The sequence below is a fragment of the Verticillium dahliae genome, genomic scaffold, assembly GCF_000150675.1.
Source record: "Verticillium dahliae VdLs.17 supercont1.9 genomic scaffold, whole genome shotgun sequence".
NCBI lineage: Eukaryota > Fungi > Ascomycota > Sordariomycetes > Glomerellales > Plectosphaerellaceae > Verticillium > Verticillium dahliae.
In genome coordinates this window covers 921,482-938,186 of record NW_009276929.1, presented here as the reverse complement: position 1 = coordinate 938,186, position 16,705 = coordinate 921,482, and the positions used below count along the sequence as shown (strand labels likewise).

Sequence of the window (16,705 nt, the reverse complement as noted above, 5' to 3'; positions counted from 1 at the left end):
CTGCCAGAAGAAGGCTGCTGTAGAGGTAGTCCAACCTGTGGTCAGGGGGCGACGACAGCCGTGGTCGCTGCCCTGCCTTAGGCTTAGGCGCCGACCAGGCGCCCAACATCCTTGGCACGACCAGGCGGCAACGCCAGCTAGATCTCGCTTCTCACTTCCAGACTCCCGGCCCCAGCCATGGAGATAAATCACCTGGTCCATCCACATTCGCCTCCGCATCAGCCAGCAATCGTCAATGCAGTCGCGATGGCCGTCGCACCTGGCAAACTGGGCCTCCGTTGCCCGGACCAAGGTCAGTTCTACGTTTGCGAAGCTAATTCGACGGAATTCGTCGGCTGCTGCCTTTCCGACCCCTGTGCCAATGGGTCTGGCCAGTGCCCAGAAGACGAGCTTGTCCCGTCGTCCTTCTCAGCCAATCAGTACGCTGCGATTCCAGCCCAGGACTGCGAAGACGCAAAAGGCGTGTCCGTGTGGTGGACATGCCGCGATATCACTCCGCCCTTTCTGGGATGCTGCACGCGGCGAGATCTTCTTCCGGCCAAATTGCAGAGCAACAGAACGCACCGCCAACCATTTCTGTCCATCGATGCACCGCTGAGCTTGCCCTCAGTTCTACCTTCCATAACTTTCACGACGTCTTCGGCGGGGTACTACACAACATCTTCGACTCGACCATCCAGTCCGTCTCAGGAGGCACCTTCATCGGAGCCAAGTGCCAGGCACGTGTCTGCTGTCAGACAGTACGGGTATTCGGTTCATTTGTATCCGATCAGTTGGTCGTCTGTTCTTGTGTTGTATCTCCGGACGTGTATCTGCCCCTGAGATATATCACGTCTCCACATGTAATCTTAGGACCCGTGACTCTGCACTGACCACCCTTATGTTCAACACACCCCCCCAGACTGGCCAGCAGGGCTCAGTCTGCGCAGTCCATAGTTCCATCGTCAGGTTGACCCTCCATCTGATCCATCCACTGGGCTTCTCCTCCATCCAGCTCATCCTCTGCCTTCAGGAAGTCCTCCACAGCGAGCTCCTTGAGTCTCCTCTCCTGGATCCGGTCCTTGATATCCACCAGGCCAACCTGTTTGACGAACTTCTCGAACTGCTGTGCGGGCAACGCCTTCGTGAGGCCATCCGCGATCATATCGGTTGTGGGAGTATGTCGGACCGCAATGCGGTCAGCGAGGGCTTCTTGGCGTAGCCAGTGGTTATGAATGTCGACGTGTCGTAACTTGGTCTGCAGAACTGCCACGTCGGCGTTGATCAGCCGGATGGTCTGCGTGTTGTCGCATTGGATAGTGATTCTTGAGTCGTCGAGAGTCACGCCGAGTTCCTTGATCAGCCTGGAGATAAACATGGACTCCTTAGCAGCCTGCGCAAGTGCCAGCAACTCCGCCTCTGTCGTAGAGGTAGTCACGGTGTCTTGCTTGTTGGCACGCCAGCCAATTGTCCCTCCAAAGAGCTTCATGACGTAGGCTTGTGAACTCTTTCGATCGATAGTGTTGTCTGCGAAGGAGGCGTCGCTATAGACGTCGAATGTCTCCGTTCCACCGAGCTGTAATGCAAGTGTCCTGGTCTTCCGGAGATACCGAAGTAGGTGGTCCACGGCCGCGTGATGTTTGTCACTCGGGTTCATATTAAATCGGCAAAGCCGGGATACCGCGAATGCGATATCGGGCCGCGTGATCACTGCTAGGTATAAAACCGAACCAGTTTTGCGTTGGTATCCCTGGGTTGATGCTGCTGAGGCGCGATCTTCGTTGGGAAACAGCTCTTTGACGGTCATTGGTGTAGACGGGTCCTTCGCTCCTTCTCCTTGAACTCCAAAGTGGTTGACAATCTTGTCCACGAAGGACGACTGCGAGAGCCAGATCATGCGTTGATTCCGGTCTCGGATGACTTCAATCCCGAGGAACCACTGTAACGGCTCACCCCCCGAGAGTCGGTACTTTTCTTGAAGCTTGGCCATTGTCCAGTCGACGATCCCTTGACTCTTCTTTTCGTAGGCGACGATAAGGTCATCCACATAGAAGAAGACCATGATTCCATCTTTCAAAAGGCAGCATGGTTCGTGGGGGACGGGCTTAAATCCAAGGTTCGTAAGGGTGGCAGTCAATTCCTTCTGCCATAGCAAGGGTGACTGGCGTAGACCGTAGAGTGCCTTCTGTAGCTTAACGATCAAGCCAGGCTTCCGGTAACCGGGTGGCATTCGCATGTAGACGTCCTGCTTCAGTTCAGCATTGACGAAGGCGTTGACGACGTCGTATTGGAGTAGGTCAAGGTCAAATCTCGCGGCGATAGCCATGAGCGTTCGGAATGACCGTCCTGCAAGTGTGGATGCATAGGTCTCTTCATGCGTTGACTTGGCCTGTTGGTCACCTCGTACAACGAGGCGGGCCTTGCACTTGGTGAACCACCCATGCTTGTCGAACTTGTAGACGTAGACCCACATGCAATCCAGCAACTCCTTGCCTCGAATGTCCTGTCTCTGGATCTCTCTCCACGAACACATCTCCTTGTGGTTCTGAAGGTGTGACTTTTCTGCCTCGCGGAACAGATCACCCAGAGGATGATTCTTAAGGTCTTTGTGTGTCTTCGGTAACGCTGGCATATCTCGCCGGTGTATCCGCCGACGACCTACGTCTGTTAGCTTTGCAGACTGGGTCATGGGATGGGAGGAGTCCGTCAGCTTAGCAGATCTCCTTTGTTCTTTTGCAGGTTCTCCGCTATCAGGGTGGCAGCCGGCCGAGCTCGCCTGCTTCTCGAGCTTCCGCGTACTCACCACCTTGCCATCCCAGGTCCCTTTCACAGACGCTAGTCGACCGGCGTTAAACGCGGCCGCCCAGCAACTGATCGGAGCTGGGATAACACGAGGGGTTCCATTTGCACCGCCTCGGCCCGGGGAAGTGCCAGCGCTAGGTGGGACGTGCACCATCTTCGCAGCTCGTAACTGAGGGGGTTTTTTCCCTCCTTCCATCGCGGTAGGTTCTCTGATAGCAGCGGCCAAGAGGGCAGCAGGCTGTTGAGGACAAGTCTCCGGGGTCAGGTAGGGAGCGAATCGAGCGGTCGTCCAGGGGTGATCAGTCCCGTTAGACTCGTCTTGATTACTGTCTCCTACGACTGGTGTCCAGCCAGTCTCACCCTGCGCGATCGCCGGATCACGTTCAAACCCTCCAGGTGGATGACTCGCGACCTCCCGCTCAAACGCTGGTTCCTCTGGCAAGGCGCTGAGTTCCTCGTCTTCTTCTTGGGTTGACGCGTCAATGTTGACACTAGATCCTTGTGGGACCTCGGCCGCGGTGAGGCGGCGTATGAGTTCTGTCTCGCTGAGCGCTCTCAGGTCATCCCTAAGATGTTGGATGTCTCCGGAGAACGTCTCCTTCTCATTGAACGTCACGTCTCGAGTAGAGATGACCTTGTTGGTCAACGGATTCCAGATCCTGTAGATGTTTGTCGAGTTGTACCCGATCAGGTATCCTATCCAACCTCGTGGCTCGAGTCGCTGCAGCCGGTTCTTCTTCTTGAGCGCATCGGGTGTCATCGCGAAGACCTTGCAGCCGTATACGCGGAGGTGTGTCTGGTCGGGCTTCCGGTCCGTGACAACCACGCCGTCCCTAAACGCGAAGTAAGTGTAGAAGCGCTCATACGGTGTCTTCCAGTTATAGATGTACTTGGGCGTCCTGTTGTAGAGATATACCGCAGCACGCCAGATCTCAACCCAAAGGAAGGAAGGCAACTTTGCTCCGGCTCTCATAGCACGAGCTTTTTCCTTGATCACACCCCCCGAGCGCTCTGCGCCGCCGTTTTGGCTCTGGGTGTAAGGTGCGGAGGGCTCTAGGCGTATCCCATTCTCAACATTCAGGAAGTCACGCACCTGGTGGCTGCCTGGGATCTCGTTATCACATTCGACAACCTCGGGTCTGCACTGGAGCTGGCGTTCGAGCGTTTTGAGCAAGTGCTTGATGGTGGTGATGATTGTGGACGCTGTCCGATCCGGGAGATAGTAGTCCCAGATGTAACCCGAGTACCGGTCTGTGACCAGCATGGCTGAAGCAGAGTCAGGATCTCCGCTGACGTCGTGAAAGTCGATTGCGATCCGGACTCCAGCTTTCTCAGGTGGGACTCGTCTTTGCCGGCGGATCTGGCGTTTGGTCTTGGCCACTCCACAAGCATCGCACTCGACCGTGGAGATCCCTTTGATCTTCACCCCCCTAGATTGGCCCACGAGGTGCCTGAGCGCTTCAGGTCCCGGGTGGCCAAGCCGTAGGTGCCAAAGGCTTTCATTCCCACTGCGAGGAGGTCGCCTAGTCCATGTGTTGTGAAGGTTCCGTCGCGTGACAAATGCCGCTGCTGTCATCGATTTGCTGATATACTCTAGCACATACTGGTCGAACTTATCGGTCAATGCGCAGACGATCGAGTCGTCCTTTCTGCGGATGTGGTTGTTGTTCCCTTTCGTATCCCAGTAGTAGCCTTTTTTCCGTAGTTGACGATAGGAGACGACGTTACATGCGAAGTCTGCGCAATGAGCCACATCTCGGAGTCGGAGGATCGATGGACCTTGCGGCCCTTGGACGCGGATATCCACATTTCCGTACCCGTGGATTACCACTGTTGAGTCTCCTGCAAGGACGAAATCTCCGAATGGTGCTGGATAGTAGTCGAGGAATCTGCACACTTCATTGAAGATGTGGATCGTCGACCCTGAGTCCAGGATGGCTGAGTGTTTGAGAGGGTAGGGGGCACAGTTGAAGGCAGCGGCAACCACGTTGCGCATCACCATATAGGCGGCCTTGACGCGTCCCATACCCCGTCCAAGTCACTCATCCTTGGTGGCTCTGTCCTTGCCCTTCGAGAATCTTTTCACTTCTTCGGCAAGACCAGCGTCTTTCTTAAGACGGTCGTCGATCAATCGCTGCATACCTAGACTTGGCTCCCATCCTTCGGCTTTTTGGTCTGGGAACAAGTACCAGCAGTCTTTCCAGTTGTGGAACCCAAGGCATCCTCGGCAGGTTGGGCCATCAGGATCTGGGTTGGTGGTTGGTTCCGCTCTTTTCCTTTTCGATGAGACGTCTCTCCCTCCTCCTCCTCTACGTCTCTGCCCGCGTGCCCGGGCTCGTGTGCTCCGAGTCTCTCGGACTGGTATATCTGAGGCATCTCCATGAACTTCGATGCAGTTCGTGTCGGGTTCTGGGTCAGCAGGAGGGTCGGAGTTCTTAGGATTATCGTTATAGGTGGCTAAGAAGGCACCCTTCTTAACTCCTGACGACTTAGCGCTGGGGTTGGCCATCTTGGCTTCGTATCGGATGTCGGCAGCAACTTCGCGGTAGTTGAGCGTGTTGTTAAGTATCTGGGGCCGTCGATGTTGTCGGAACGTCGAGGCCCAGCTGGGAAGGACGTGGTACATGGCTCGATTCAGATCTTCTGCCCAGCATTGGGTGTCAAGGGCGTCGGGGACCCTCTTGCTGATCGCTTCGGCCATGGCGGTCTCCCACTGTGTGATCCAGTCGTTGAGTTTATTGAGTTTCGGTATGGTATGGACGGCTTGGTGATACTTGTCGCGTGCTTCCGGGCGGAGACGTTCGTTGTATACGGCTCCTGATCTCCGTAGCTCTTCATACCACTTGTCCAGCCGGTCTCCCGTCACGCAACAGGTCTTCTGATACGTTGGCGAGACTGTCCTGAGAACAAACTCGACCAGTTTCTGCTCTTGCTTCTTGGCCTCTCTGTATGCTGACTCTTTCAGGGAGTAGATCTTGAGGTCATGCTCATATTCTGCCCTGCCCTCTGCCGTGAGTTCACCAAGTCGTCGTGGTGGTAGGTAGTCCGAGCCGGGCGTCATCGTGCCACTCTCGGGATCTTCGGGGTCGGCCTGTCTAGAGTAATCCCGGATCTCTGGAAGCTCTGGTCGACGGGGCCATCTGATACGGTCGGCCGGGTCGATATACTGCCACTGGTCGTAGGCGTGTGCCAGTTTCTTGAACTCGTTGTCCCAGTTGTCCCAGCCTTCTGGTGACTCGTAGGTAATGTTCTTTTCAGTTTGTTTCGTTGACATCGTGATGGTCGGGACCGAAGGTCGTATGTCGTTTGTTGCGCGGGTAGCTCAGGTTCGATTGAGACTCTTAATTGTCAGACAGTACGGGTATTCGGTTCATTTGTATCCGATCAGTTGGTCGTCTGTTCTTGTGTTGTATCTCCGGACGTGTATCTGCCCCTGAGATATATCACGTCTCCACATGTAATCTTAGGACCCGTGACTCTGCACTGACCACCCTTATGTTCAACACCAACAACTAACCAGTGAGCCATCCAACATGAGCTCACCACCTAACACAACAAGGACAGGATGGCAGGTATATAAGGACGGACATTCTGGACTTGTAGATACATTCTTTCTCACGACAGTGATCAATCTAAGTCTTACCTTGTATTCATTGTAACGAGTGCGCAACGCCTTACGACACCACATCGTCTCAGAGTCACAACCTAAGCTTCTGCTAACAGCAACCCTAACCCTCTGACAGTGTTCCCCCTCTCGGAAGCTGCCAGGTCGTAACAGTAGGCTAGGCGAACGGTATAGACTACTAGAGCCTAGTTTAGTTCCCTAGGCCTTACATTTATAGTCTACGGTATTAGGATAGGCTAGCTAGTTAACTAGCGCTTATAATAATACGGTAAGGTTAAGCTAAGGAATAGTAGCTATATTATAGACGTAGACGAGGGGTAGCTAGTGGGCGGTAGAGGCCTAAAAAAGTAAGAAAGTTAATATAAGGCTAGGACTAGGGTATATTACATAACTATATTAATTAACCTAGGATAGTTAACGCTATATTATAGCGTAAAAGGCTGCTTTTAAGGTAGGAGAGAGTAAAAAGGTAGATAGAATTTATAGCTTTATTACTTTATAGATAGATTAGTAGATTAATAAGAACCTAGGTCTCCTTAACCTATTTTCTAAGTTTATTATCTTATAATTAATCATTTTACTCTAACCTATTATAACTTAATAAACTAAATAGTACTTATCCCTATACCCCTAACGTATAATTTATATTAAGTATTACCAACCATCTCAACGGACAAGCATGTCCACTTGACGGCGTGGGTGTCAATGTCTGTTGGCGCGAAAAAGGCGCTCAACCTCGAGTGCTTGACCAGCGGGTTAATTGCATGTCGATGATTAATTCTGTTCTGCACATGGACGCGGGTCTCATGCAGCACAGAGGCTTAAAGTAGTAAGTCGCCATGAGAATCCTAAAACAAGCTAAGCGCCTGAGAAGCAGTCAGCCCCCTTACCCCTAAAAGCTAGCGGGAGATAGACAACCATTCACAAAGCTGCATAACCCAGCGAGCTAGCGGCACCAGCGCACGCCGTTGATTGGCACACATTGAGGGCGGCGCTTCCATTGGATATGGAAGCGCTATATCGGACAGCCGACAGATATAAGGACGAACTGGTTGGAGTACGTTTTCTCGTATATAATATGTCTGATTGATTTTGCAGCATCTCCTCCTCTCTTCCTTCGTCTGAAATCGTCCCGGATCTTCTCCGTTCTCTGCAAGGACAGTATGGACCCTCGAAGCAAGATCTTTCGCACAGCGCCACGCAGCATCAGAACCCGATCGGTAGTCCTCATGAAGAAGGCTGCTGAGCTGCATCATTTGGGCGCGCAAGTGACCCTAACGATCAGAGTAGACGGCGAGATCATTACCCTGAACCCTCACTATACAAAAGACGTCCCTTGCAGTGCAGAGCAACTCAACCGAGAAGGCAATGGCCGGAGAGCGAGCTTACTCGATGAGCCAGCTCATACGGTAGAGTTTACAGCGCTGGCAGCTTGCGGTAAGACATCTACCAATAGTGTTTGTTTGGCTCATCACCCCAGCCCTGGCGAGCGGCTAGTTTGGTGCGCTGGTCAACGAAACAAGGCCTTCTTCAGGTCTGAGAACTCAATCGATTCAATTGTTTGGTCATCGCGGCTTTCAAGCACATGTACTAATGGCTATCATAATACCAATTGACACATAATCCAATGCTTTCCCTTCTAGACTCTATTGCTCAGGAGGAAGACGTGTCCCCCATGGTGGCCATGATACGAAAGCAACGCAAGCGCAATGCTGACAGATTCGATCATATGTGCTGACGCGCCGAGCTGGTGCAGTCGATGTAACCGGAGCACTGCTTCTTCATTGCCGGTCCGTCCTTCTCATCCCATGGAGATTTCCTCTTTCTGGGGCGGCTTGCGGAACAAGTCCACATGTTATTGGCCATGGGGAGGATGGGCGAAGACAACGTGAGTAGAGGAGGCGAATCGAGCTTGCCTTCGCTTGCGTGTGTGACTTGGCCGGGCGGAGACTGGCAAGGGCCCGTGGCAGTACTTGATGAGGGACTGCTGACCATCGCAGACAGGGCGCCGGTGCTCTCAATCAACCAAGAACTCGGACGCGCGATCAGGTGTTGGACTCGATAGCTGGGATGTGCGCGATTGATCCATAGAAGAATGTGGTGGGAGGACCAAGCGCTCACATCAAGGGTTGATTGTACGGTTGGCAAAGGATTGTAAGCACAGCCGTGTAGGCCCTGCGTCAGGAATATGAGTCGCAGTGAAGAGGACGAGCCAGGCTCAACATGGACAGGTAGAAGCTCTCCCTCTGTGGTGAGTAAGGCCTCCGCATGGCGTTGATTCCAGCACGTCACACGTCCGTCTTCATCCGTTGTCGCTTCAAAACGAGTGTCGGGACGCACGCCGGCAACGCATTCTAGATGCACCTGCAGTCCCTCGAGCGGAAGGCCGTCGTTGTCAAGCACTTGGCAGGTCACCGAAAGCATTACAGGCAGTTGAAGGCAGGCTTACGAGAGAAGTGAGAAAACAGCGCGTCGCAACAGCCCAAGTTGCTTTTAAGTATTGCTATGGGGTCACTGGTGTCCATTTCATCAAGTCAGAAGTGGAAATAAGCTTCATACGGGCTCAATGAAAGCGTAGAGCCGGATTTGACTTCGAACTTATCATACAGTTCACTGGCGTAGCCACTTGACTTCCAGGCGCTCGAGGGCGACACTGGTTGCCTGTGCGGCCGCGACTTTCCACATTAGAGGATAGCAAGGCAAGCAGTGTTGAACGAAGCGCTGTAGCGGCTCAAGAAGAATGAGGGAAGGCAAGCCCGCACTTGTCAGAGGCCACGGTTCCATCTGCGCACATGCTCTTGGAAATGACCCAGCTAGTCCCGGCGAACACCTAAATTTGATTAATCATCTGCGCACTCATGATGTAAAGAACCCTCCCGTAATTGAATTGTTAAATGCCCCTTCCTGATGTGGAAAGTCCGTAAGCGACATGTTTCATTAAGCCAGAGAGAATATCATGACACCTCAAACCGAAATTTGAATGATTTTACAATTAATTGTGGACAACCCTTTGCGATATGGCTGGGAGCTATAAATCTTCCAATGTTTTCTGTCACCTAACTAAACCTTAGAATCTTCAGTCGAAGCACGTAGCCATCCTTCCCCATCGAACTCAATCTTGTATCACATTTTACCATGATACCCATCAACAGCGTTACCATCGTCGCGCCCATGCCTACTGATGGTGTGACGCTTGAGGAGGCCAAGTCTTGGATCGAGGAGCTGGGTGCCGTGTATCACAAACGCGTCAGGGCCTCCACGAGTGTTGTATGCACTACGCACCACCAAATGCGGTATTGCAACCGACAAGTCCTCGGTGCTTCTCAGCAAGAAAGTTTCCTGGTTGGCTTGAATTGGCTGTTTGATTCCTGGGATAAGCATGAGTTTCTGGACCCTAATAAGTATGGAATAGGTCCGGAAAGCGATAGCTCGCCGTTCGTCTTAGACGGATGCTTAATCACCATCACGCCGACATATCCAACAAGCAAGGAGACGGATAACTTGAATAGTGTCCGCAATGCCATCGTTAGACTTGGAGGGAGTTTGGACTTTAGCGGTGACAACCTCGACGGCATGACGCACCTATGTATCTCTGAATCAGAAGTCCCACAAAGGTCTGCTCTGATCGATATTGTGTGCTCGTACAACAGAGAGCTGCAAAAAAGCCCAAATATGAGTCATAAATTCATCAAGATTGTTCAACACGATTGGTTGAAGAAATGTCTGGACACTAAAACGAAGTTGGATGAGGAAGAGTGGCTGTTGACAGTTACAGCTGTTGCAGATGATGGTAAACTCAGGTCTGTCCCCAGGAGGCACCATCGCTCGCTCGACGAAAGGAGCGAGGATGAGTCCAGTTCGGAGTCCAGCGGAGACGATAGTGCAGACGAGTGTATCAAGGACGGCAGGTATGACAATGGCGGAGCTTATGCAGTGGATGGAGAGCAGAAATATAGTGATCGCAAGCGTAGGTCGAAAGATAGAAGTGTTGTTGGTAGGGGCCTGCTGGGAAAGCTTCGACGGTAGCGCAGGCCGCATTGATCTGGTCAACCTTTGATTGAAAAGCTAGAATGAGGGATAGCGGTATGCCTTAGATACTCTCATATGGATTTCTTGTGTTTGTGTTCAAGGCCCTCAAGCTTCGAGCGGTAGTATCAGATTGTTGACGCTCTACGATGTCGTGATGGCTATGACCTTCAGAGGGCAAAATACGGGATCGGAATGATAACAATTATTACAAGGGACATGTTGCGCGGACTCCCCCAACATCGGCGTCGGGCTTGCTGATCGTGATTGGCGGTGGGGCACGACGATTTTGAAGCACGGCGTGCGCCTGGGCAATGTAGTGGTCGAGACATAAGCCAAGGCGGCCTATCCTGATACGATCGCAGCAGATGGATCTATATTCACCACCTCGAGACGCTTAGACACGATGGAAGTGATTCGAAAGATTCAACGCACTATTCCAATGCCACAACGCGTCTAGACGGCAGCCGTACTCTTTCGTCTGTCTCTTCAGCCCATGCCCTTGTTGGCGTGGCTGGTACACTTCCATTGCGGCCCACCGCGCATGCGTAAAATGAATGGTCTGCTGGTGTTTTGCGTCTCAACTGTATCTCCGCATTTGTGCAAACTGACCGATGCTGCAGGTTGAAACCAGCTGCCTTCAATGTGTGGAGAACTAGCACGGCGCTCAAATAGGACCGACCGCCTTACACATGTGCCTCGGCCTGAACCAACATCTTGAGGGGCGGGCTGCTCTGGCTTCGCGCGATAGCGTCATTGATGCCAGTTTTGCTTTTTGACTGCCATGATCTGAGCACGAAATTATTTCCTCCGGTCTTATGACCCAAGGATTGTAGTCGTCCAGACCTCCTTTTTGGCGTCATGAATGGTCAGCATGAGCCGGAGTCTGTCACGCCTGGGGGGCTTCCGTTCACGAACGAAAAGCTCGTTGATCTCAACTTCCAGCTAGGTGAGGCTCATGTGAGTGACGGGGGTCTTATGCACCCATGGGGTTTCAATGTGGCGGCCTGCTTGGTTGAGGATGGCTACGGCGAGCGTATCAACTCTTCTGGAGGTGATCATCAAGTCAAGCCAGGGGTAGCTTTGCAGACCCGAGGGGAATCTAGCGAACCTATGGTGGCAAGAGCCAGGAATACGCTTCACGGTGGCCTCTGGAAGACGTAGCTCGCTGAAACAGCCTGCCTCTTGAAGTTTGACAACCACGGTTATTGGAGTTGCGAGAGGGTGGTTGCAGACGCCAGCGCCACAATAAGCTGTAGCCGTGCCGGGATTGATTCTGCAGACCTGGATGACATGGAAAAATAATTGATGAGGGCTTTCGTCGTACTCCTGTCAGTCTCCTCCGCTGATGTGACTACAAATGCAACGAGTTCGCTATGGACACCTCATATCTCGTTACAGTAGTGTAGCACCGGGCGAGATGGCGGCTGATCTACAAAAGTAACGCAAATGGGGACCTCAAGGCAGCTGCCATTGTGTCTGTTCCGCCTAGGCACCTCTCGCTACTCTAAGTTGCAGTGAAACTGACATGCTCACGGCGATCAGCGTGCGAAGGATCTTGTTAACAAAGCTATTCTTTTCAAAATAATCTAACTAGCCGCTCCAACGTCTCTAGACTCAGCTTCTAAAGCCTAGAACCCCCACAACGCTGCAAAGTCAAGAAGCTGCTTCCTTCGCTCCATCAGAGAACCCCTCTCCCCCGGCCCCGTCTCCAGTGAGCTACTCGTCTTCGCCATAGCACTAGATGCAAGAACTATACAGACTATCGTCATCATCATCGGAGAAGGCACTTCGGCCTATGGGAATCATGCCCTGTGAATCGCCACTGGACAACGACGATATCTCTGCCGACTCCATCTCCAGCGACTTTCGCATCCACTTTTTGTATTCCGAAAATGCCTTGTTGACGGCGCTAATCACTCTTGCAATTCGTCGGCTCTGTTCCGCATTGTCATGACGTGCGCGGTCCAGCTCTTGGACGAGGTCTTCGATACGATTCTTGTCGGTGCGCTGTGCTGCACGTAACATTGCTACTTCTTGCCTTAGTGTCTCATTGTCTCTTCGTAGCAATTGGGCCTTTTGCGGTGGGTCATCTTCGAGGCTAAGAATCTCCTCCGCAGGCTCGCTGGACGCGAACGTCACTGGCGGGCGTTTCCACAGCTTGTGCAGGTCGCGCATTCGTCGACTTCGGTCATCCTCCTTGTGCTGTTGCTTCGCCCTAGATGGCAAGGCCGGAAGGCTCTTTTCTGTCACGGATGGCTCGGTACGCATGGCCACTGGAAGGAAACTCGCTTTCGAAAGGATACGCGATGTGTGCACTCCGGTCGTGTCTTGGTAACTATCAAGTTTGTTGGTTTTGTACCCGAGGGAGACGATGAGGGCAGAGTGGACACAGTCCTTTTCCGATCTCGGCTTTCGAAATACATCCGTGAACGCCAGGAAACACTGTACAGTACTGTACAGAGCCAGCGGCATGGGGTAACAATCTTTCCCTGTCCCTCCCCATTCGTATCCGGGTTTCAGCCAGACTGCAGCAAATGTGTAATTTGAAATCGGAGCTGGAATCAACATACAACAACTGTGTTGCTGCGCACCCATCAGTGGTCATCAAGCGCGCGCTCTATTCCCACTTTTGGATACTCGCCCAATACATGGGTGACGCTCGTCGAGCCAACTTATTGGCGTCGAGTAGCTGGAACGCATCCTACATAGTTTATGAGGCTTCCGGTCGGGACTGAGGTCTTTTTTTTTATCGCCCGTGTTAGCACTAGAACAACGTTTCGCAGGAGGCATGGGCGCCCACTTGCGTTATGCTAGACTGAGAGGGTGTATGCCCTATTTTAATGTAGACAGGCTGCTGCCGAGAGGATGGGTTCCACGGTCAATTAGAAGCTCAAAGCTATACGGAAAGCCAGTGCCTGCACTACTGTCGTTTGCCGCGTGCTGCTGTTGAACATTGGCGAATAGTCGTATTTCACTTTTGAACCCGTCGTACGACAATTTGAATGTCTCTGCTCCTTCTTTTCGGCCGTTTGCCTCTGGCCGGTGACGGATTACAGTACAAGAAAGGCTTCAAGTCTAACTGTCATGCTCCGAGCGCCCATGTTGTAAAGTAAGAGGGGGCCTTTCGGATCTGATTATTGGGCCCCGCTTGATTAAAGGTTATGGCAACTGATTGTCGCGTGGCCATTGCCATGCCACCCTGGTACGCTGCAAAGCGACAAGACTGCTGTGTGTAGTACCGAAGCTCTCAACGTATTTAACATGAATAGCATGTCGCGCGTCCAAGTGATGGAACTCTTGTTCAACAGCCCGCCAGCCATGGTTTCGGTGACTTGCCAAGTCGTCGACAGCAACGGCAACGCATTATCTGCCATTTCAGTGACACTTCATTGCCGTGGAGGTGGTTTCCAGACCCCTGTTCGTTTCTCTTCCACTACGGATGATGATGGCTTCGCTTCTGGTTGGCAAGCCTGTGACGCGATCACGCTGAGCGGCCATAGACCCCTGGATGTATCCTTTCGGCCACATTGTCTTCCACACAAATAACCATCATCTTCAACATTTTGGTGTTGTTGAGGCTAGCATCGCCTTAGAGAGCCAGCCCTGCCACCATGTGTTATTGCGCGCCGACACGCGTCGTCTATCATACTCTATCGAGCAGACTTCGCTTGCTTACGCAGCAATCGCGTCTCGCCCAAGAGGGAAAGTTTTGGACGCCCCAGACAGCCCTCTGTTGTTACTCTTTGATTGATTGAGCTAAGCGGAAAGACTAGTCGGCTACGAAAGTATGGTGTTCAACGTTGCAAGGTTGAGCGATCAGAGATGAAAGACTTAGTCCATTGTCTCTGAACGACAGCTCGCGAGCCATGCTGCACGATGTGATGCGGCGCAGTGAAAGTCCTACGTTTGAAACGTCTCAGATCTGAGCTGATTTTGCCAAAAGTATCCCATTGAATTCCAAAGGACAGTGCTGTGTCAAGCCACGGCGGAGCGCTTTGCACGTCGGACCAGGGGGCACCGGAGACTGTTGATCGTGATGCATTTATTGTTGTTAACAATGAGTGGATAGCGGGTTTACATACGCGGGAACCAACATACAATGAACGCTTCCAGTGTACCCATTCAGAAATGACCCAAATCCATGTTGCTCTCTCGACGAACATCATACTCCACACTACACGACGACGGCTTCTGCTGCACCGCTAGTCGTCGTCGCTGTGGTTCAACCACGACGCCAGGGGCTGCCTGCGGCCCATAAATTTTGGTACAGGCCCCACCGCCTCGATATCAGCTACCACGACCGTCATGCATTGTGTACGCCCATCAAGTAGGGGGCCTCTCCACGGCATTCCGTGCGGCGCCGTCGATCCCTGTATCAGCAAAGTGGACGGAAGCGGCAGCTCTGTGACCGGAGGAAAGTGTCCGTCTCCCAGCATCAAGGCACGAGCTTGTGCGTGGTGCAATGTAGACGGCTCTTGTTTCCATGTCAGGGCAGATTGATCGGCCATCGAACAGGCTGTCTTTGGTGCCTCTACCATGGAAGGCTGGGAGAGGTCCGGCTGCGCGTGAAACTGTCGACGCGGGTGCCGCGGGTGCCGCGGGTGCCGCATGATAGACAGCTGCTGCAGGGATTTCAAGGATGCCTCGCATAAGGGCACGCCGCGACTTGTAAATCTCAAGACGGCCATCGTGCCCCGGCATCAGCAGGGTAACGTTGCTCATCGTAGCCGAGCGGTGGTGCCGTGGGAGGACGCGAGCAAGGGATGGCGGGTGACCCTCTGTGGATGACTTATCTCTGAACACCCGTGTCTTGATGGAGAATTCGGATGCTTCAGCACCTGTCAAAAGAAAAACACTGAGGCAGGAGAAGCAGAAGACCAGACGCGATGAAGGTATCGGACCTAGCGCAGTCTTTGGAATGAAGAAGAAAAAGAAGCGATCGCAGCCAGCTTTATATAAGTAGACGGGCAAACCTACCGGTGCCTTTGTCCTCTCCTGACTTATTTTTGTCTTTGACCCTATGCACAAGGGTCCGGCGTCGGGAACCCGCATCCAGGACGGCACCCGGCCGTGACCATCGGTGCAGGCCCCACTTCCATGCTCTTTGATTCGGCCCCGAACCGCACAGGCCGACGTCCAGCAGGGCCCGCCAGTCTGAACCCCGCTTCCGACAACTATTCTTAGCAGCCGCCGACGCCGCGGCGTCAAAAGCTCGGCGATGATTCCTTCCCTGTCGCTTGCAAGCGTCTGACAATTTTTGTTCACGACAGCCATTGTACGGGATGTCATGAGGAGACAGCGCCGTCATCCTCCGTCCTGATGACGTGCGATGTGAGCTGATTCGTGCACGGACCACACACACTTTTCCACAGGCCGCCGAGGTATATCCGACCCCGCATCCAGAGAACGTTGTTCCGACGGCATTGGAATACGACTAGAGGCCTGCAAAGGCATCACGATCTCCAGGCCGTGCTCTTGAGGATCGTTGACTGCCCTCGGCTCGATGCTTCCACGAAAAGCAGCCCTTCTAGCCATGATTGTACGCTCCACGAGAGGGAATTTCTCATCGCGCACGCACTAATATGTTCAAGGACAGCGAAGACCTTAAGCGAGGCCAAGAGTACTCTTGGCGCATAGAGCGAATCAATGTCACAAGCTCTATTATCGTGGAGGTGCTCAAAGGCGCTGTTCAAATCAGAGACGAAAACAACACGATATGGGAAGCATGGAAGAGCAACAAGACAGAGAGTGGTCAAGCAGTCAAAGGACAATATATAGATTTGTACGACGCCACAGTGATTATTCGAAACCTCTAATAAGTATTGGCAAGCAGTATCTTTGAACAATCCCCAATCCAGTATACCTGTTCACCTTGATCTTGAACTCGTAGTCGCCGATGGTATCTATATCCACCGATATACAAGTAGAACATTCCAATCTCAACATGCGCTCGAGGACCCAAGTATCCGACGATAGGAATGATGCACGCAACTCTTGAAATATGTAATCCAAGTTACCTGGCAACATACCGATCCCATGAAGAGCCGCCCGATGGAGATGCCTGATACTGTGGTTCGTCGTCTCCCGCAGCCTCTTCGCCAACTGTGCTCTCGAGGAACTGTGGTCACCTTGAGCCATCGCGTGCATCGCTAGCTCCCGTCGAAGGTTGTCCGCCGTCGCCTGTTCAATATCACCCCTGTATTCGTCATGGGTGGAAGCCACTTGCACCGCTGCGTGATTCATCACACCGTCCAGCCCGTTGGTTGCCTT

At 52.7% G+C, this 16,705-nt stretch overlaps 2 protein-coding genes across 2 annotated transcripts; one reads left to right on the top strand and one right to left on the bottom strand.

Annotated features, from left to right (window-relative positions):
* Positions 1-9,541: 9,541 nt before the first annotated feature.
* Positions 9,542-10,500, top strand: VDAG_05215 (uncharacterized protein; the record flags this gene model as incomplete). The annotated part of the gene is made up of 2 exons (XM_009654951.1): positions 9,542-10,314; positions 10,476-10,500. The coding sequence occupies 2 exons, from the start codon at positions 9,542-9,544 to the stop codon at positions 10,498-10,500; spliced, it is 798 nt and encodes a 265-aa protein (XP_009653246.1).
* Positions 10,501-12,172: 1,672 nt separating this feature from the next.
* Positions 12,173-12,703, bottom strand: VDAG_05214 (uncharacterized protein; the record flags this gene model as incomplete). The annotated part of the gene is made up of 1 exon (XM_009654950.1): positions 12,173-12,703. The coding sequence occupies one exon, from the start codon at positions 12,701-12,703 to the stop codon at positions 12,173-12,175; it is 531 nt and encodes a 176-aa protein (XP_009653245.1).
* Positions 12,704-16,705: the final 4,002 nt, after the last annotated feature.